At 47.8% G+C, this 20,247-nt stretch overlaps 1 protein-coding gene and 1 long non-coding RNA gene across 6 annotated transcripts in view; one reads left to right on the forward strand and one right to left on the reverse strand.

Annotated features, from left to right (window-relative positions):
* LOC132346877 (uncharacterized) overlaps positions 1 to 10,844 on the forward strand; it is a 56,770-nt gene extending 45,926 nt beyond the window's left edge. Inside the window, exon 4 of the long non-coding RNA XR_009496839.1 lies at positions 8,985 to 10,844. This is a non-coding gene — a long non-coding RNA (uncharacterized lncRNA). The remainder of the gene's footprint in view (positions 1 to 8,984) is intronic.
* The window catches only part of CELF2 (CUGBP Elav-like family member 2), a 557,440-nt gene that overhangs the window by 9,787 nt on the left and 527,406 nt on the right, over positions 1 to 20,247 (reverse strand). For 3 of the 5 annotated variants that reach the window (NM_001428342.1, NM_001428339.1, NM_001428343.1), the window contains 3 exons: positions 10,852 to 10,971; positions 5,794 to 5,973; positions 936 to 1,079 (listed from right to left, as the gene is read on the reverse strand). In NM_001428342.1, the coding sequence (NP_001415271.1) occupies positions 936 to 1,079; positions 5,794 to 5,973; positions 10,852 to 10,971 (444 nt within the window). Of the gene's footprint in view, positions 1 to 935; positions 1,080 to 5,793; positions 5,974 to 10,839; positions 10,972 to 20,247 lie in introns of all 5 variants that reach the window. The other 2 variants (NM_001428341.1, NM_001428340.1) reach the window with 1 other exon arrangement.

Below are 20,247 nucleotides of genomic sequence, written 5' to 3' on the forward strand. Positions count from 1 at the left end.
CAGGACTTGCCACGGGAGGCACATATACCCTAGACATTTGAGCCTCTAAACTACTGTGGGAGACACAAGGGTTCACAACATAAAACGAGAACTAAATTGAATGAACGCTCACCTCTTTTGTAAAACATTAGGGCATGCAGGGAGCCTGCCTTCCTCTCTCTGGGAGCAAAAGTCACCCTGGGGAGGCAGAGTCCAGGCTGCCTGGAGGAGGAGGCTCTGACAGCTCAGGCCACCACGGATCAGGGCTTGTCCAAGGTCCTGAGAAGACCTGTGTCTCCAGGGCACTCTGCCTGCCTAGGCTGTGACTGCAGATCCCACCCACCGCCAGACCACAGCCTCTCAGGCCACCATGAGCTAAATCCGCCACCGTCCCTGTGCCCGTGGAGCTGGGGCTGTGGGGGTGGCGTGTGCACTTAGGTGTGTGTGCGTTTATGTACCACCAGACGCTGGACCATAAGCCCCCAGCACAGTGTGCTGCCCACACCCACAGCATCCGAGTCACAGTGAAGGGAGTGGGGTTCGCGCCAAGTGTCTGTAGCGCCCCTCTATCAGGACAGCCTTGACCACCCTACAGTCTCTAAACCATACTTCCATCTGGTGAAGCTCGTCATCTAGACTATAGGGCCCAGAGACCGATGTTGCTCTACAGTGAAGACGTTAGTTCCCAGTAGTGAGGTCCCTGCACAGTACAATACAAAGCATCACCTCCTCTGTGGGCATTCAGTTTCCCAGATCTTTCCTTTTTATACAGCCCCTTTTCCTCTTCCGGTTGAGATGACTTTGCCTAGTCTGCTTCATGGATCTAGAGGCCAGGAACCACCACACACACTGAAGGCCCTGTCCTGGCATCTAGAATACTGCCCATTGTACTTTGCCTCCCAGGACTCCTTACTGGGAGCGCCCTGTAATGTTCTAACTGGGTTTCTTTTGCATACCAAAGCACTTGCTCAGATTGGTCTGTTTGTCAATGAAGACTTTAGCAGAGATAACATTTCCAAAAGGCATGAACATCTGCAGGATGTCCTGGTCTCCAAACTCCTGTGGAAGGTGGTAAATAAAGAGGTTTGCACCCTCTGGACCTGAAGAGGAAAGAAAAAAAAAATCAGAGTAAGGTATTCGTCACTTCTTAGCTTCTTAGGAATGTTTTAACAACAGATGGGCTAAAGCACGTGGCTTTCTCTCCTGTTAAATGAGAATGGAGACAGACAGATGTCCAGTGCTGGTATGTCTTTTAGGATAGGAGTCATGCTTCATATATTTCTGATTTCCAAAGAGATACCGGTTAAGAATGGCATCCTTTTCATCTATGATCTGTGGGTCACATTTGCTTATTGCGCGTGAGCATATTTTCAGTCTTCCTGGGTGTGAAGGTAGCAATCATGGGGTGGAGGGGAGGGCAGAATTCAGGTGTGGGTTTTTCCTGAGTGGCTGTGTTTTGTAGCACATAGTATATGCTGTCTTTTGGAGAGAGTATCCTGTGTATTCTATGCAAATTGCAGCAATTTAGACATAATGGATATAGCAGTAATGCTGCTTGGATTTCTCAATCATTTACCTAATTATCCATCCAGTTTTGATCTGGCAAATCGCTTAACACACAGTCTAATCATCATCTTTATTAGAAGTGACTGGCAGTGAGTCAAGGCAGGGAAAAATAGGTAGCCAGAGTTTCACAACTGTGATCAGAAGGATGTCCCTGGGAATTAGCCTTGCACACTGAATGTACGAGGTACAGAAGCTGCTCAAACACTAAGCTGAGCTTCACTCTTAACCATCACTTCCAGAAATACGAGGAAGAAGGGTAGAACAGGGGAGAGCTTAGCTGTACCAGAGAGGAAAGCTCTCTGAACTTTATTTCCATTCCATTCTCCCATCTCTAACTCCCCGCATAAGAAGTATCTGCAGCTTAGACAAAGCAAAAAGGAGGGACTCCCAGTGACCTGATGCCACAGAGTCACCTTCTAATACGTAACAGGTAAGCATGCTTTCCAGGTCAGAGGGTGCTCGGGGGCATGGCAGATCCTTCTGCAGAGCTTCTGGGGAAGCCCCGCGCTGGACACCTCTGGGATGTTCTGGGCATGGTGTCTGGGAAGAGGGGAGCTCGTCCAGCTGGTGAAGTGGCCAAGACACTGGTTCCTGGGACCTGAACTGACCTTCATGGGAGAAGAGCCAGGACTGCCTGTGCCCCTGGGAAGCCCCAGGGGACAAGGTGCAGTGGGTCCCCAGGGGCTGTGGGGAGTACATCTATCTGAATGGGTTGAAGAAAAATAAAACTGGGGTAAAAAGAACTTTGTAAAAATATAAAGGATAAACATCTTTGCAAAGAAAACTCAAAACAAGTTTCTTTCCACACACACAATCATAGAAGAAAAAAGTATTGTAATGTAGGGAACTTTTCACAAGGAGAGATCTTCTTGGAACAAATTTCTGAGGCCACAGAGATGAAGCATTTCCTTTTATTTATGTGTTAATGAGGCTACTTTAATTTTCTGTGTTGCTCACAATTTCCAAGGGCATAGCCAGTGCAAGAGATGCACTTTGTATTTAAAGGGACACAATTACAGGGTTTAGGTCCCCAGATGTTTCCTGGTTAAAAAAAAAAAAAAAAAAAAACAACTAAACTAAAAGAAGTCAACACGCAGAACATGCAGAACCAGAAGCCGGGAGATGGATGTTCTCAGAGCCACCAGGCAGCGTGCAGCAGGGGGCCTGGCACTGCCCAAACTGGCCGTGCTTCTGAATAAAAGTCCAGATGAACAGTGAGAATTAATGGGACCCAATCTGAATTGCGAAGTCATCTCATCTCCTCAAGCCCAGGGAGAAAATGCAGTTTTAACGCACTATGACAGATTACTGGCTGCGCACGGCAGCCCTGGCCTTCTCGGATGCAGTGCCTTCTGAATGTGTCTGGGCCAGACAGGGAACCAAGGACATAGGAAGAAAGTAAATAAGCCCAAGGAGGCTCTGTCTTCCCCCTCATCACCAAGAAATAACTTGGATTTTGCCAAAGTCGTTAACACAAAAATGAGAAAGAGGTGACTTGGTATGGAATATCTCTTTAACATTCAGTGAAGGCGGCTACTGCCAGAGATGCCAAGGGCAAAGAAACAATTTTTCGAGGGTTCACCCTCTGTATCTTCCTCCCATCTCCCTTCAGTAAGAAACCTGCTGATCAACCACGCACTCCTTGGACTTCCACTACACCTGACTGACTTGCCAGAGCATGTTGAATTGTGTCATTCATTGGTCCAGCTGCCTGGCACCCGAGTTCTTATTTCTCACAGGGCCCCAGGGCCCCTGATGCAGCAGGAAGCACTGGGGGTGCCAGCGTCTTGTTGGGATCTGGGGGCTGTGTGTGTGTGTGTGTGTGTGTGTGTGTGTGTGATGCCTCCTGCAAACTCAGGGAGAGGAAGGTGTGAAAGAGGTCAGAGGCTATTTAGGAATGGCAGGAAAGGTGATCAGGAATGGCAGGAAAGGTGATCAGGTTGCCTGAATTCAGATCTGTAGGGATGCCTAATGCTTCCAAGTCTTAGCTGGAGAAGTATTAAAACCATTTCTTTACAAGGCCAGACTGGTTCACTTTCCTATGGGAAAATATATACTAGGGTACATGACTAAATACATCAGGTTGACTGCGCTCTCTTGATTAGAGAACTAAGGAATAGGAAACCTAAAACCCTGTTTAGCAGTGGAATTCATCGTGGCATTTTTCTTTCCTTCTCAGTACTACTTGCCTTTTAAAGTATGTTTTAGTTAAGCTAATGTCGTGCTGTGCTTTGTCACTCAGTTGTGTCTGACTCTGTGACCTCATGGGCTACAGCTCACCAGGCCCTTGTCCATGGGGAGTCTCAAGGCAAGAATACTGGAGTTTGTAGCCATGCCCTCCTCCTCAGGATCTTCCCAACCCAGGAATCGAATCCAGATCTCCCTCATTGCAGGTAGATTCTTTACTTCCACGGTAACAGATGAGGGTGGTAGGAAATAGCCTGTGAGATAACCATGTCTTCGGGAGATACCAGGAAAGCCAGTTCCCCCCGTGCATCTGAGTGCTGGTCACTTCCCCGTCAGCCAGCAGGGATGGCCTTGGGGCAGACCGTGTAACCTGGATCCCATTAGGCACCAGCAGACTAGAAAGTTAGTGGCCACCAGGAAAAGATGGTTTAAATTTGTTGAGTACACGTTAACAGAGTGAGAAGATGATGATCAGAAGAGACATACGAAAACACGGGAGATTAAAAAAAGACCTGACCTGAATAATCCCGAAACAGCACCAACAAAGACTGAGCACTAACCCATGTTACTGGTAGCCCGCACACCTAAATATAAGTAATCTGGGGAGACAGTATTTATTCTGAATTACTTTACATTAATCCCAGAGGGTTAATTATTGCACAAGCAGTGCCTGAAACTCAAGGCACAGAAATTCAGGGCTCTGAGCTGGGGTGAAGCAACTTCGGGGCCCAGACTCTCCTAAGCCACTAACTTTCTAGTCTGCTGGTGCCTAATGGGATCCACGTTACACGGTTTGCCCCATGGCTGACAGGGAAGTGACCAGCACTCAGATGCACGGGGGGAACTGTCTTTCCTGGTGTCTCCCGAGGACATGGTTATCTCACAGGCTATTTCCTACCACCCTCATCTGTTACCGTGGAAGTCAGACCTCAGAAAGAGGGACTGCCACACAGGCTTTCCTTGGGGAAGCTGAGGTATTTATGGCACGGGGTCTCCACACACCTGGGAAAATGCAGCTGTCTGAACAGTCATGCGAGCTTTAAAATAAACTACAATAACATCATAACTGAGAGGAAAGAGAGTTGAGAGAAACTCAGATTTTCAAGTTCCTTCTATTTTGAATGCTGTTTACTGATAAACAGAAAAAAACCCTTAAAAAAAACAAACAAAATGACACGATCTTTAGAGTTGTGTCCCTGTTACAGTTCCCAACTTGACAAAGTAAAACCATTCTACTTCTTATTGGAGACCGTGTTTAAAGTCAAAGTCTTCAGACAAAAACCAGTTTGGAACTATGGGTGAGGATAGAACGAAAAGGAATTTTAAAAATGTCTTCAACACTTTCTTATCCTTGCTTCTTTTATGCAAAACAAGTCAGAAAGAGAATAAATATCTCAGTGCAGATTTTGCTTTACAAGCAACTTCAGTCAGGAAGAAGGAACCAAAAGGAGGAAAGAGAGAAACCCTCCCTATTTGGGCCAGTTCATTAACTGCTTTATAATTAGCCTTCATGTATTCTTAGCATTCACTTCCTGATGTTTATTTTGCCTTATTGGCAGAGAAGCAAGGCAATCAATCACTTATTTGCTTCCCCAGAAGACCCTGACTAAACAAAGACCGGGTCGATCCTAGGAGTGGATTTCGTCATTAACCTGGACAACATCGCCAACTCCAAGGCCAGCTTCCCCGTCACGCCCAGGGGGGCGTGGACCCTGCAAAAGCCGGTGAGCCCCCAGGATGCTGCACTGATGACTTGGGGTTCTTCTAACGAGGAGTCTACGTGGAGGGGAGAAAGGAGATGGCCCTTCTGATTCGGGAGAGGGGGCTCCTGGCAGCGGTTTGGCCGCAGCAGCTACCAGGTAACTGCGATATGGCACACAGAGGGTGGAGGTCCAAGACAGCTAGAAAACTGCAACAGAGTGTTCAGGCCTGTCGGATGTCTTAAACCGTGAGTAGGAGAAATGAAGAGGCCGCTCTTCTTAGGACAGCGGCTTATCACAACTTCCCTTGGGACTCTGCTCCGGGGCCAAACGCTGCCCGCGGGCCGGGTCGGGCACCCACCTTCCTTCTGGCTGCCGGCGGCGCTCTGCTGCTGCAGCAGGCTCTGGCTGTACAGCGTGGGCAGCGCCGCGGCCGCGTACTGCTGGATCCCTGAGTAGGCCTGGGTGAGGGCGTCCATGGTGCCCGCCGTGCCATTCGTCAAGCCCGTGGCGCCAAGTCCTCCATTCAGAGCCGCCATACCTGAGAGCATTTGAGCAACTTTACAAAAAACCCAACAATAGAGAAGAGAAACAGCACTTTTCATTAGTGCTTTCCAAAGGAAGTCAGAGAATCATTTGACACAAGTACGACAGCAAGTGCATGCAGCGAGCACACCAGTTACACCAACGTGAACTTAAAGACAAAACCATGAAGGAACAAGTCATAAATAATGGCAGACATACAGACAACCACCACAACCCCCTGAGCGATGGTGAGCCTCACTCACTAGGCCAGGGAGCGAATTCTCCGAGGCACTATAGGTGGGCAATTCATCTGAACTCCATGCAGGGTGCTACTGGCAAGACTGGGGCTCTCTGAAATAAGAGCCTTCTGCTTATAGCTTGGAAGCACATAAGAAAAAACATTAGTGGCAGAGGCCTGTGATCTGTACACTTAACTCTATTTACGGGGTCTTGAGGAGCCATGGGATGGCCCAGGGGTTGAGAAAGCAAAGGACAGGATGAACCTTCTCACCCTAAGCTGCCTGATGTGGAAATGGCCGGGAAGATGAGCGCTGTACTCAGTGAATCGCCAGTTCCTTTGACTGGCTTCCTAAGCAGCTGAAGATGCTGTTGGGGATGAGGACCTTAGGGAGAGTCTTGCTGATGAAGAATTAAGGTGCAGGAAAAAATGCAGCTCCCTCCCCTCATTGAGGAGGACTGAAGCCGCTTATTCAGTATGAAAGGCTAGAAAGGGGATGGGACCATTCTCTGAAGCAAACACACACACGCGCCCAAATACTAATTAGTGCCCATGGAACTGGGATTTCCATCAGAGAGAGCATTCCATGCCATGTTTTCCAGTTAACTGAAGTGACCCTGCGTCTGGAGCTGGATCTTGGCTATTAACCCATGTGAACTGGGTGGCGGCCAGCACACTTTTGATTTTTTTCCTTGTCTCCTGGCTGCTCTTTTGCTCTGTTATGGTTGCTGACTGTGTCACTTTTTCCTGAATACTGAGTAAAAACAAGTATACTTTAATAGAGTGTGAACTTTTCAATGAACTCAGGAAATGGAAGAGGTGACATCATAATTCCTTTGAGTTCCCTTTACGATGAAGACTTTTTTTTTTTTTTTTTGTAAAGATCTCTTTCTGCAAAGAACTCAGTGAAAACATTAATGAAAATCGAAGGAATTAGGGCTATTGATTAAGGATGTTAAAATAGCAAAGATGATTAACTGAAAAAAAACTGTAATAAGCAGTCTGGTGAGAATAGAGGACAGCAAAATAAGGATGCTTAGCTATCATACAGAGGAATCAGATATCAGAATCGCCTCAATATTTCCATGCATACTTTTGCTTGCCATCCACAGGACACAGGGGAGAGGGGACAGGTACTTACTCCATCATGCTCTGTTCTTCTGACACCTTCACCTCTTAGAAGATTACACACAAGACAGGAATGAGAGCATGGCTTAACCGTGGAGGAATCTCATGGTGCCTCAGGGCTGGCATTCTCCCTGGGGGGCTGAGGGGACAGTGCTGCCCCTGGGTGATGTTTGGGGTGAGGGTGGTGTGTCCAGGAGAGCCTGGGGGTCATGAGCATGGAAAGCCAACTTCCTGAAAAAGGAAGTGATTTCAAGCAGCTCTAGCTGATCCCAACTAAGCTCGGGAGGCGCTGGCCAGCAAAGGCCTGCTGACTCTGCTTCAGGTTTCTTTCCATGAAGGAATTTATTCTGACCGTTTCTGAGGTGTGTGTGCTAACGCCAAGGTGGAATGGGTAACTGATCACCAGGCAGAATTCAAAGAACCATCAGAGAAGGATTTCAACTTCTGAGAGTTATTCCTGTTGATGATTTAATGTTATTCTATATTAAATAATCATTATATGACATTAACACTTGTCAGTTCAGCTGCTGGTATTTGATTCCACCTAAGCACGTTGGACAACAGAAATAGAGGTTTGAAGGTTAATTGCATAAAATGCTTCCCCTTCAAAGAACAGGGCTTTCTTCAAAAAAGCCAAATGGATTGATCATTTCATCCCAGTTTAATCAAGATTCCCACAGGTGCTATTTGTGTGAGGAAGGCTGGAACAAAAGGACAGGTGTGGCAAGCTCAATGAGGGCGGGAAGGCCTCTGCAAATGGTCTAGCGATAAAGTTAGTGCACTTCCTAGTTGAGCTGTTAGTGACACCTGCCTCACATAATCCAGGAGGGAAAGCTCCTGTCAGTGAACTGCCCATGTTCCTTCCTTCTCATCTTGCCGTTCTGCTTTTAGCTTTAGAGTAGTGTCCTCCGGTTTAGTCCCTCCATCCATGCATGAACTTACACAGGAAGAACAAGGATATGGAGCTCAAATGGCGTAGCTGCTTGTTTACTAACCAAAACTTCTGTTTTGTGGGGAGATGAGGAACCCTCTGGGAGGGAAGGGGTAAAATTTGGGAATTAACTGGATCCATCTACCACCTACTTTGTCCCTCGCTCCTTTGTCTGTGGAAAAGAGTTGGTTCTACTCAGAACCCCAGAAACCTCTCCTTACGATGGCAGGGAATGGTTCTTAGGTGCAGTGGGGGAGCAAACGGTAATGACACGGAAACCGCTCTAGTGGCCTCTGCCCAGGTTCCCGTTTCTTGACTTCCTTTTCTGAGGACTGTCCAGTGGGACAGGTGGCATCACTGTCTGTGAAGGAACGGTCTGAAGGAGGACCCTCTACGTTAGGTTTTCTCTTGCTGTCTGAGAAGCAAGTATAAGCTCCAAGACAGTGTTGGGATTGTGAAATAGCTCTGATGGTAATTCACCCCAGCAGGCAGAATGTAGTTTTCTTTGTGCATGACTTTGGGTTTAAACATTTTCCTAGTTCATACTGTTTAGCAGAGGTTATTTGAGACTAGAAACAGTCTTAATTTCCCATGAACTATACACCTATGTTTATCCAGTGGCTAAGTATTTAAAAAACACAACAATAAGGCCGTTGTTCTTGCCAGAAGCAAAATTGAGTAACACAGACCCCACACAAGAACCAACCATGGTCTCTCTGCCATTCAACAGAGTCCCTCCCTAGCCGCTCACGGTAACAACGGGAAATCCCAGCAAAGGGCAACAGGACAGGCTGAGGAGGCGGACCACACGGACAGGACGACACACAGCAGTCAGAGCACGCGCTGAGGAGGACAGCCACTCCCACTGGCCTGGTACTGTGCAGACCCAGGACAGGCAGGCGGTCAAATCAAATTCCTTGTTTTAGGGGAACTAGGTCCTGGGGCTTAGAAGCAGCATGGAGGGGTGTGTGCAAACACTCGTCTGCAACCGAGGGGAAGGACAAGTGAGTTGGAGCGTCTGCAGAACAAGGTCAGAAACAGGAGTCAAGGCCATGAGGGCTGCTGGCAAGAGGGGCGCTGGAGGCAGCTTTAGTGGGGTGCAGTACTCTGCTGTCACCTGGTTACCACTGCATTTACTGTCTGCTCGCTAATCAAGAGCCATCCAGTCTGGAAAGAAAAAAAAATCTTTTTCCTTTCCGCTTTCTTTGGCCTCTGGTCAGATAACACTCAGTCCAAGTTCCTGTTTGTTTTCCCCAGGGCATCTGCATAAAAGGATTCCATAAAACCTGAAACAATTCCCTACCTCTAAATGTGTGACTTGTATCTTCTAATCTGGGTGATAACAGCTAGTCTTCATTTGGGTGAGTTCTAGGTTCTTCTTTACAAAATAAATTACAAGGTATTCTTTTGGGATTTTAGGATATAGAATTATTCACGTTTTTGTTTTTTTCTTTTAAATAAACTGTACTTCTTGATCACCCTTTAAAAACTGTTCACTTAAACTGAATTGTGGCCAAGAATAAGGAAGCTTGTCAAAACTCTTTTTTTAATACTTAAAACGGGCAGAGGTTGGGTGGCCTGCTAGGTAAATGGGTCCCCAAGTCAGATCTCCTTAGGCTGTCGTGGGCCTACTGGGTGTGGCTGTTGTCAGGCACAGGGTGTGGGGACCGAGCTGCAAGAAAGGCAGACCCGGGGTCCCCTCTGTGGACTGAGGACCATTCCCTCTAGTGGAGGAGCCGAGGCTGAGCTCGAGCCTCAGCTGTGACTCATCCTCTGGTCAGGAGCCATTCTCCCCACAGATGTAAAGCACCGGAAGTGGGCAGGCTGTGTAGACAGAACTTGGAGTTCTTTGGTCAGTCTGTGTATTTCAGAGCTGAGGAATTCTGTAAACAATTTGCCTCACTCTGCTTCCACCTGCCGTAGGGGAATGGGGCCCTTCAGGAGACGCACTGCTGTAGGGTGACCCCGGCCGCTGGAGGCTTAAGAAAGACCCTAGACGTTGGCTCCAGGGGTGACTCCTCTCCACTCAGCCTTATTTCCTGCTTCCCAAGGCCTCTTCTCTCCTCCTCTATGACTGACATAAACCTCTGGATTTTAGACCTGGAGGGACTTTAGACCTTTAAGATCACCTGATCCAGAACGTCCCATTTTCAGATGGGACCCTGAAGTCCAGAAAGGGGGCAGTGACTGGCTCAGATTCCTGGGAGACTGAGAGCAGACTGGGAGCTGGCCCTGTGGTCCTGACCTCCAACTCATCGATTTCTCTTTTATAACTTATTCACAGCCTCTCAGAAGGGCACCAAACCAGAACCCACCCAGAGTCCCGGAAACCTGCGGCTACTGGTCAACCACAGACACCTGTGACCAAGTACACAACCTGCACCCTGAAGACTTAGGGTGGCGAGGGGGCTGTCTGTGGAGACACAGAGTGCACACAGGCAGCACGCCCGTCTAGGCGTGTGCTCCTGCCCCTCCTCCCAAGCTTTAGTTCTCCCTGTGATGCAGCCTTTGCAGGCTGTCTCTGGCTGAGCACTGTCTGTGGAGAATTTGGGGGAAGGCTGTCCACCAGAGCAGCAAATACTCACTGTTGATGGTACCTGCTAGTGCATTAATGTTATTCAGTCCGACAGTGGCTCCTGCCAGTCCTTGCAGAGTCCCGAGAGAGGTCAGAGAATTCATGGCTGCACCAGCAGTGGAGTTGGGGGTTGAAGCAGCCACTGTAAGACAAAAGGCAGACAAGGGAGTGGGGAGAGAAAGGCACCGTAAGTGAGAGCCCGCTGGCCCAGGACGCAGTCTGTCCCGTCCTAGCGGACACAGCTGGGGGCCTTCAGTCACGGGACGACCGGGAACCTCGCTTAGGCTTTAGTGTGAGAGACATGGCCTGGGCTTGTAGCAATTGTGACCGTGACATTTAGTGAAAAAAATCATCATGGCTCTGCTGTGCCAGCCAGCGAACATGCGCTCTGCTGGCTAGTGGGGGCCAAGCCATGAGAAGAGGGCCTTTCCTCCTGAGTGGTGGGTCCTTCATCAGCCCCACTTTAGGAACCTCTGAACAAATGACCAGCACAAAGTGGGGGAGGGGGAGTGAAATGGCAATTCTTGGCTTTCTTATTCTTTATGCTTCAGACATGGCATTTTCTCAATGAAGTTAAAAAAAAAAAAAAAAGTCATACACATTCCTGGGTTTGACAGAAGACTTCAAGATCCAAGTAGTGGTGCTTATAGAAGGGGAGATAAAACAATTCCCCACCTTTAACTAACAGCTTCATTGGGATATAATTCATGTTATAAAAGTTACTCCTTGAAAGTATGCAATTCCCTGATCAATATGTTCATAGAGTTATACAACCAGCACCATAGTCTAATTTTGAGAAACCCATACTCATTAACACTCATTCTACATTCTCTCCCCTCTCCTTGGACACTGGCAAACTGATCTACTTTCTATCTCTGTGGATTTGCTTAGTCTGGGTATTTCATATAAATGGAATCATAAAATATGTCATCTTTTGTGACTGGCTTCTTTCACTGAGCAAAATGTTTTCAAGGTTCATCCATGTGGCAGCATGTGTCAGTACTCTATCCCTTTTTATTACTGAATAATAGTCCACTGTATGGAAACACTCCACTTTGTCCATTCATCAGCCGTGGACATGTTGATTGTTTCCACTCTGGGGCTGTTATGAGTAATGCTGCTGTGACCATCTGTACTCAAGCTTCTGGGCAGACATATGTCTTCGGTTCTCTTGAATACGTAGCTAGGAGGGGGACTGCTGGTCATATGATAAAGCTCTGTTTTCCATTTTGAGGAAATGCTAAAATATTCTCCAAAGTGGCTGTCCTCCCTATTCATTTTTAAATAATTTTCATTAGTTATGAATGTTTTCCTGGGAAAAAGTCCTCAGATGTCCTCATACTGAAGACCATTCTGGAAGCTCTTCTCTGGTGTCACCTGAAATCATGTGAAAGCTCTTCAGGGCTTTACCTTTTCATTTTCTTTCCCCCAGGCCTTTACTACTGGCTGAGAATCAGAACATGCCCCAGGGATAGTTTTTCTCCCTTACTCGATGGCACATTAGTTTGGTAAGAGCTGTCACATGTAGGCTGATATCAGACTAAAATGCATTTCTCCATGGGAAATGCGGGGGGCTTCTGTTTCTAGTGGTTAGGTGGTCTAGGTACTAGAGAGACTCTCCCACTGAAACTAAAGTGCTCAATAAGGTATTTTAAAGGATGCTTTAAGTTGCATCAATAACTGACCATTTGGTAAGAGATACTCAGAATCAATGATATAAATGAAAGTGGGAACCAGGAAGATAAGCAGCACACTGAAGGTAGCGTTTGCCTTAAGGCTATTTGGTGAGCTAGACGAACTTAAGCTCCAGTTCCCAAAGCCTTCCAGTGCATGACAGATATGAGAAGTCTAGGGTCCACCTGAGGTGAAGTGCTTAAGAAGAGACCCGCCCCCGCAGAAAGTCTGGAACCCTTGAAGGCTACACAAGCAGTGTAAGCACGAACAAGACACACTTCCTGCTTCAGAAACTGTAAGGACAACTGCCTGTGTCAAAACAGTGCTGAGCAGGGGGAGGGGATTCCCTCTGATAGTATATAATAAACTAGCCCTCACATAAGTCTGCAGAACAACTTTCTTTTATCTGACTGGTCAAAACCCATCCAACCATCAATTTAAAGTGGTCCCTAGCTTGTACTCTCTTCTAGCACGTTGTAGAATCAACTGTAAGTCAACCTTGAAAGGGCCCATTTTCAACAAAGAACTCTCAGAAATAAGGCTCCAAGACAGTTAAGCTCACAATTAAAAAAAAATAAATACAAGTAAACCAAGTACCAAGAGTAAGAATCAGCAGAGACAGAGTTAGACCCTATATTTAGATCGACCAAAACTTCAGATACTGGAATTACTGGTGCGCAATAGAAAGGAAGTGTATTTAACATGTCTGCACAATATGAAAGGGTGAAAAATGAAAAAAAAAATGAGGCTACAGCTATAAATTACACACCATCACCATTTCATTGCCCTCTTTAAAAAAACCAGAAAACTGGAAGCAAGTGGGGTGCAGTTAAGACTGAGAGCTTTACAGCAATTATTTATAACAGTGAAGATACGGAAACAACCCAGTGCCCACTGACAGATGAATGGAGAGAGGAGACATGCTGTGTGTGTGTGTACATGCGTATACATACAAATATATATATAAAATGGAGTACTGTTCAGCCATAAAAAGAATGAAACAGTACCATCTGCAGCAACATGAATGGACCTACAGACTGTCATATTCAGTGAACTAAGTTGGGCAGAGGAAGGCAAATACATATCACCTATATGTGGGATCTAAAAAAAACCACACAAATGAATTTATTTATTAAAAAATAGAGCCACAGACATAGAAAACAAGTTTAGGTTACCAAAGGGGGAAAGTGGTGCAGGGATAAATTAGGATTTGGGGGTTAACATACATACACTGATATATGTAAAATAGATAATCAGTAGGAAAATTCTGAAAGAGATGGGAATACCATCTGACATGCCTCTTGAGAAACCTATATGCAGGTCAGGAAGCAACAGTTAGAACTGGACATGGAGCAACAGACTGGTTCCAAATAGGAAAAGGAGTACGTCAAGGCTGTATATTGTCACCCTGCTTATTTAACTTCTATGCAGAGTACATCATGAGAAACACTGGGCTGGAAGAAGCACAAGCTGGAATCAAGATTGCTGGGAGAAATATCAATAACCTCAGATAGGCAGATGACACCACCCTTATGGCAGAAAGTGAAGAGGAACTAAAAAGCCTCTTGATCAAAGTGAAAGAGAAGAGTGAAAAAGTTGGCTTAAAGCTCAACATTGAGAAAACGAAGATCATGGCATCTGGTCCCATCACTTCATGGGAAATAGATGGGGAAACAGTGGAAACAGTGTCAGACTTTAATTTTTGGGGCTCCAAAATCACTGCAGATGGTGATTGCAGCCATGAAGTTAAAAGATGCTTACTCCTTGGAAGGAAAGTTATGACCAACCTAGGTAGCATATTCTAGATAGCAGAGACATTATTTTGCCAACAAAGGTCCATCTAGTCAAGGCTATGGTTTTTCCAGTGGTCATGTATGGATATGAGAGTTGGACTGTGAAGAAAGCTGAGCGCCAAAGAATTGATGCTCTTGAACTGTGGTGTTGGAGAAGACTCTTGAGAGTCCCTTGGACTGCAAGGAGATCCAACCAGTCCATTCTAAAGGAGATCAGTCCTGGGTGTTCTTTGGAAGGAATGATGCTAAAGCTGAAACTCCAGTACTTTGGCCAGCTCATGCGAAGAGTTGACTCATTGGAAAAGACTCTGATGCTGGGAGGGATTTGGGGCAGGAGGAGAAGGGGACGACAGAGGATGAGATGGCTGGATGGCATCACTGACTCCATGGACGTGAGTCTGAGTGAACTCCGGGAGTTGGTGATGGACAGGGAGGCCTGGCGTGCTGCAATTCATGGGGTCGCAAAGGGTCGGACATGACTGAGCGACTGAACTGAACTGAACTGAAGGACCTACTGTAGAGCACAGGGAACTCTACTCAATACTCTCTAATAACCTATATGAGAAAAGAATCTGAAAAAGAATGGACGTATGTATAACTGAATCACTCTGCTGTATATCTGAAACTAACACAACACTGTAAATCAGCTATATGCCAATATAAAACAAAAATTAAAAAAACATATGCAAGTTGGAGGTCTCTATTTTGCTTTTCTATTTATTTAAAACCCCAGAAGACTGGCTGTAGTGCACTGTGGTCTTGTGCCCCCTTGTTGTGCTGCTCTCGGGTAGTCCAAGTAGACAGATGGGGAGAGGAACCAGACATGAGATTAACGGAGCTGAACAACTTGCCTTAACGTGAGAAGACTCCGTGTGCGCCAGTGCTTTGGACAATACTCTGAAAATTTACCCCAGTTTAAGTCTAAATTGGAAAAGATATCTCAGTTGTGTATCTGGCTGCCTTTAAGAACCTTATGGGTTCTAGCAAATAATCTCTTTAAAGCAAAAGGAAAACTTAAATTTGTCACACAACCAGTCTCAATCAAGTACTTCAAATATTCAGGAGAAACACAACAGAGAAGCCCCTCTACACAAAACAAAGAGATGTACTAAATGCCATCGACATGCCTGTTTTCCTTATTTCTGTGCTGGCAGCCTGGCAGGAGGCTGCCTGCGTTCTGCCCACCTAAAATTAAAATTCCCTTCTGTCTCCACTAAGAACCGTATCCTCTGCTTTCTCAATTAAACTGTTTACAAGGTGGCACAGGAGCGTTTCAAGAGAAGGTGGTAAATGTTGGTTCATCTTTGCCCACGGCATCTCTTTTAGTCAAAGGATGCTCCATGCAGGGGATAGGCTGTACCTCAAAGCCAGAGGAGTGTGGGGTGCAGGGGGGAATGGGGGGCAGAGCTGCCTCACTTTCCACGCAGTGATGGACCGACCTGGTCACACGCCATGTTTCATGCCTGCAGTACCGCCGGCTCTCAACCACCAAGCAGGCCAAAGAGGTGTTGAGCATGGCCAGCCAGCAGGCGAAACAGCCACGTGACCCATCAGAGCCATGTGTATGTGACCCCACATGGCAACTCGGTTCCGGGACTTCTGAAGACAAGCTGGGAGGGGTGAGGGTGCTGGAGAGGGAGGGGGACCGGGGCCAGGTCAGGAGCAGAGAGGGCCCCTGATGCAGTTTCTGCGGAAGGAACCAGAGTCCCCTGAGGTTTCTGAGGCTACACGCTGGCGCAGCCCCTGGAAAGGCCTGAGCCAGTCCTGACGGCCTCGTCCCCCTTTCCCTGGACTGTGAGCAGGGACACAGAGGAGGTGCGGCTTCCTTCTTATTCTCTGCACGAGGCGGGGTGACAAGCAGTCTGGCGGGAGGCCCACTGCTCAAAGGACAGAATGCGGCTCTTCCCCCTTTCACAGATTTCATATCCAGCCAGAGAAGTAGGAAAGTGGCCATTTGGGGCACCAGCCTCTGACACTGACCACGTCTGCACCATCCTTCCTAAATGAAGGGGAACCTTCTCTCCTTCGTTTTATGGGCGCCCTGGCAAGTCCTGTCTCCAGTACTTGGTCCCAGAGATGATCATGCTTCCTAGGAACCCAGTGCCTCCATCTCCACCTGTGAACCCTCTCCCTACTTTTCCTGGACTGCAAGATTTTTTTAACTTTCAATTTTGTATTGGGGTATAGCCAATTAGCAAACAATGCTGTGAAGAGAGAAGGGGCTCAAGTGTACATACACATATACATGTATCCATTCTCTCTACAAACCCCTGCCCATCCAGGCTGCCACATAACATTGGGCAGAGTTCCACGGTGGACCACAAGAGTTTTAAAAAGCTACAATGAAACGACATCAACAGAAGACACCAAGAATCTGCCTTCAGCATATGTGCAAGACACTGAAAGCACAGTAGCTTTGTGGTTTAGGAAACACAACAACTGCAAACAGAAGAGAACACTATCTGCACTGACCAGACGCACTCAGGACAGCGGAGCCTGCAGTCACTGCTCTGCGTCACACAGCGCTGATGCTCCCAAGGGGGCACTGACCAGACGCACTCAGGACAGCGGAGCCTGCAGTCACTGCTCTGCGTCACACAGCGCTGATGCTCCCAAGGGGGCACTGACCAGACGCACTCAGGACAGCCGAGCCTGCAGGCACTGCTCTGCGTCACACAGCGCTGATGCTCCCAAGGGGGCACTGACCAGACGCACTCAGGACAGCGGAGCCTGCAGTCACTGCTCTGCGTCACACAGCGCTGATGCTCCCAAGGGGGCCGAGTGGTGAAGCGGCGACAAGGGCGCCTCTGTCGTTAGCTCACCACAACCTGAGGGGGAGCCCGGCACCTCCTCTCCCGCGGGGCCTAGTTACTCCACAATAACCACACCTCTTACTTCCATTTCTTCCCTAAAAGGATTTTTCAGGGGGAGGGATGGGGAGAGGAGAGATGACAGGGTGGGAGGAGGCTGTTTGCCTTAGAAAAGGACATTGAAAGCTGCTGCGGTGTTCTGATCTCAGTGCCCAGCCATCTGTAATGCGCATGCCCATTACCCCACAAACACCCGCATCATCTTCTTCCTTCACTAACCCGCTTCCAACTCACAGGGAGCTCAGTCAGCAACCTGGCTTGTGCCACGCTGGGACAGACAAGTTCTGCAGATGGGCCAGAGGAAGCCTCCACGTCTGCAGGGCTGGCTAGAAGAAGTCCCTTGCAGGGACTCTGAGCCCCTTTTGAGGCATTACTCTACGACAGGGGACGTCTCCAAAGATGAGAGAGTGGTATGGGAATGGACGTGGGCAGTATCATCCCCTCTGTGCCCACAAAGGTCCCACCGTTTTCCTTGCTTTAGTTTCATCTCCAGTGCTCCCTGGGGCTGTCACTGGGGGGCGCTACTAAGAAAGCATGTACTCCAGGGTTGCCAGCCAGCTGCGCACCTCCTCACCTCACCTCGTCTCCAGGGTCCTCCCCCGTCCGTAAAGAGGGACACGAGAGTGACGGTGTCATTTGGGGCCATAAACTTAAACAGTTTTATATAAACTCCAGTCTACCTGGATCAAACAAGAATGGAGCAAAGGACAGGACAAATTGGACCTGCTTTCTCATCTAGTGATATTTTGCTTATGAATCACCAAACTAAAACCACACCCTTCCTGTAGCTGGCCTCAGTATTTGCCCCCCCTTTTTTTTTAAACAGATGGTCATGGACACAGCTTGAAAAAAATTCATGGTGATTTCAACCTGAAATATAATTCTAGGTGCCCAGGAGCTCCTGCTTTTGAACGTTTCCTGGGGCAGCAGGAGCGGTGACCCCTCAGCTGCGGTTAACAGCCTGTGTTTCCTCCGCAGGTCACTTGACCTTGCAGGCTTCCGTTTCCTCGTGTGGATCACAGAGGGAGGCACCTTCATGAATGAATGATCTTAAAGATTCCAGGTACTTATGAAACGGGTCAGATTACTGTTTGACCAGGCTCTAGAGAGGAAACATGAGGAACACAGATTTCTGTAGAAAGCAAGTCCCTGGGAGGGTCCTGGAAGACCTGTCTGGATGCTGGTCTTAGGACGTCCTGGAAAGAGGCAGCTTTCCCTGAGGATAATAGGAGCACACGGCTGGCGAGAGGCTACCCGGCAGAGTCCAAGGTCTGAGATGCTGTGAACCACCCATCAGCTACTTGCATGGTTTCCTTGGGAAATGACTGACCACAGAGCACATGCTCAGTATACTGCCTGAAAAAAAGCCACCACTCACCAAGGGCTTTACCCTCAGTGACGACAGCTATAAGGAAATGGGTCCGGTCAAAGTTACCATGCTCTCTTTACTCCCACGGTGGCCATTCTGTCTTTGATAAGCAGGGTGTGTTGATTCTGTGACCTCAAATCAAGTTTGAAGTTCACAGCCAACTTCTTCAGTGAAGTCCCAGAGTAGAAAGAAGGAAGGAAAGGCTCTACTCCCTGCATTTATAGTCTAATATTTTTAGGAACAGTGGGGAGGTATTTGCTTTCCAAAGTCAAATGTTCAGAGAAAAAAATATCACTGGGGCTTATTCCAGGTTTAACCAATTTCTTATTGTTCAGAGGAGCAGAATTTAGTGTCATTCCAAAATAATCATCTTCCCCATATGATACTTTAATGCTGTCTTAAAAAGCAATAGCATACATTATATACACATTCCCTCGATAATTCAGTAAATGTAGAAATGGACAATTCGATTTCACAGTGGAGAAACTAAACAAAGATGAAATGACTTGCTCTAAGTCACAGCCTTCCAGCTCTTGGTCAGGATGGCCACGTATTCTAAATGGAAGTGAAACTGTAGTTCCTCTATCGCATTCTTTTAACAATTTTTTTAAACCTCTGCACCGGGCATGAATTTTTTATGGTTTCTAGCCCTAGACATGTACATTCTTGTCTTGCGTGTGTTGTGAATACCTTTCTGTCTCAAATCCTTCACAGCCTCCCCAGTCCTGTGGGTCTCAGTGGTGGAGGTGTTCCCTCTCTTCAGGGCGCCCAGTCCACTCACTGAGCATCCTCTCTGCTCTGTGCCCTGTCCTGTATATGAGTGTCTAACCCAGTGCTAGGCGACAGCTCTGAAGGTGGGATGGGGATGGGGCCTCACACAAGCCGCTGTTTCAGGCACCAGAGAGGAGGGTTTGAGTCCTTCCCCCTTCAGTCCATCAGTTTTTGCCTCTCTTTGGCTTCTCATCACCTCTGTTCCACCTCCTCTTAAGTCTAGAAATATGTCTTTCTCCATCGTAAAATTTCTCCTTCTATTGACCCTTCTAGACTTAAAAAAAATCACTACACTGCAGGAAGATGTCATCTATAAACACACAGCTCCTGGCTCCAGTCTCACGCCCCCTCTCACAGCCTCCAGGACTGTGACATCCCTTCCACTATCACAGTGAACCAACCACTCGGGGTGGGAGGTGAACTGCCCGACTGTGGCCAAACTCAAACACCTCTTCTCTGCCCTCATCTCGATCTCCTTCCTGCTTGAAACTCCCACGCTTGGTTCCCTGAAACCACGCTTCCTCAGGGCTCCCTTCCCACCACATGGCTCCTCCCCTCTGCCCCGCAAACACAGGTGAGGGTCAGGGCTTCACCCCCCAGCCTGCTGCTCTGCTGTGCTTCTGGCTCGATGGTCCCCCTCAAGACCACACTGACACCTGCCCACCTCTGCAGCTGCTCTGGGACAAGCTCAAGGGTCAGGGACCCTGCCTGCAGGATGTATTTACACGACACACCAGTTCACGCGTGCCATTGCTCAGCGTGCCTGAGTACGGAGCACCTTCCGCCGCAAGCTCCGCCTGCTCCCGACCGCCCTCTCTGCTGATGAGGATGCTGCGTTGGGGTCCCCATACTCGGCACACTTCCGTCCGCACCTCTTTCCCTCTGCTCCCTCACATCCAGTCAGCACCCAAGCCTCGCTGACACCCCTGCGCTCAGAGTCC

The sequence above is a fragment of the Bos taurus genome, chromosome 13, assembly GCF_002263795.3.
Source record: "Bos taurus isolate L1 Dominette 01449 registration number 42190680 breed Hereford chromosome 13, ARS-UCD2.0, whole genome shotgun sequence".
NCBI classification, from domain to species: domain Eukaryota; kingdom Metazoa; phylum Chordata; class Mammalia; order Artiodactyla; family Bovidae; genus Bos; species Bos taurus.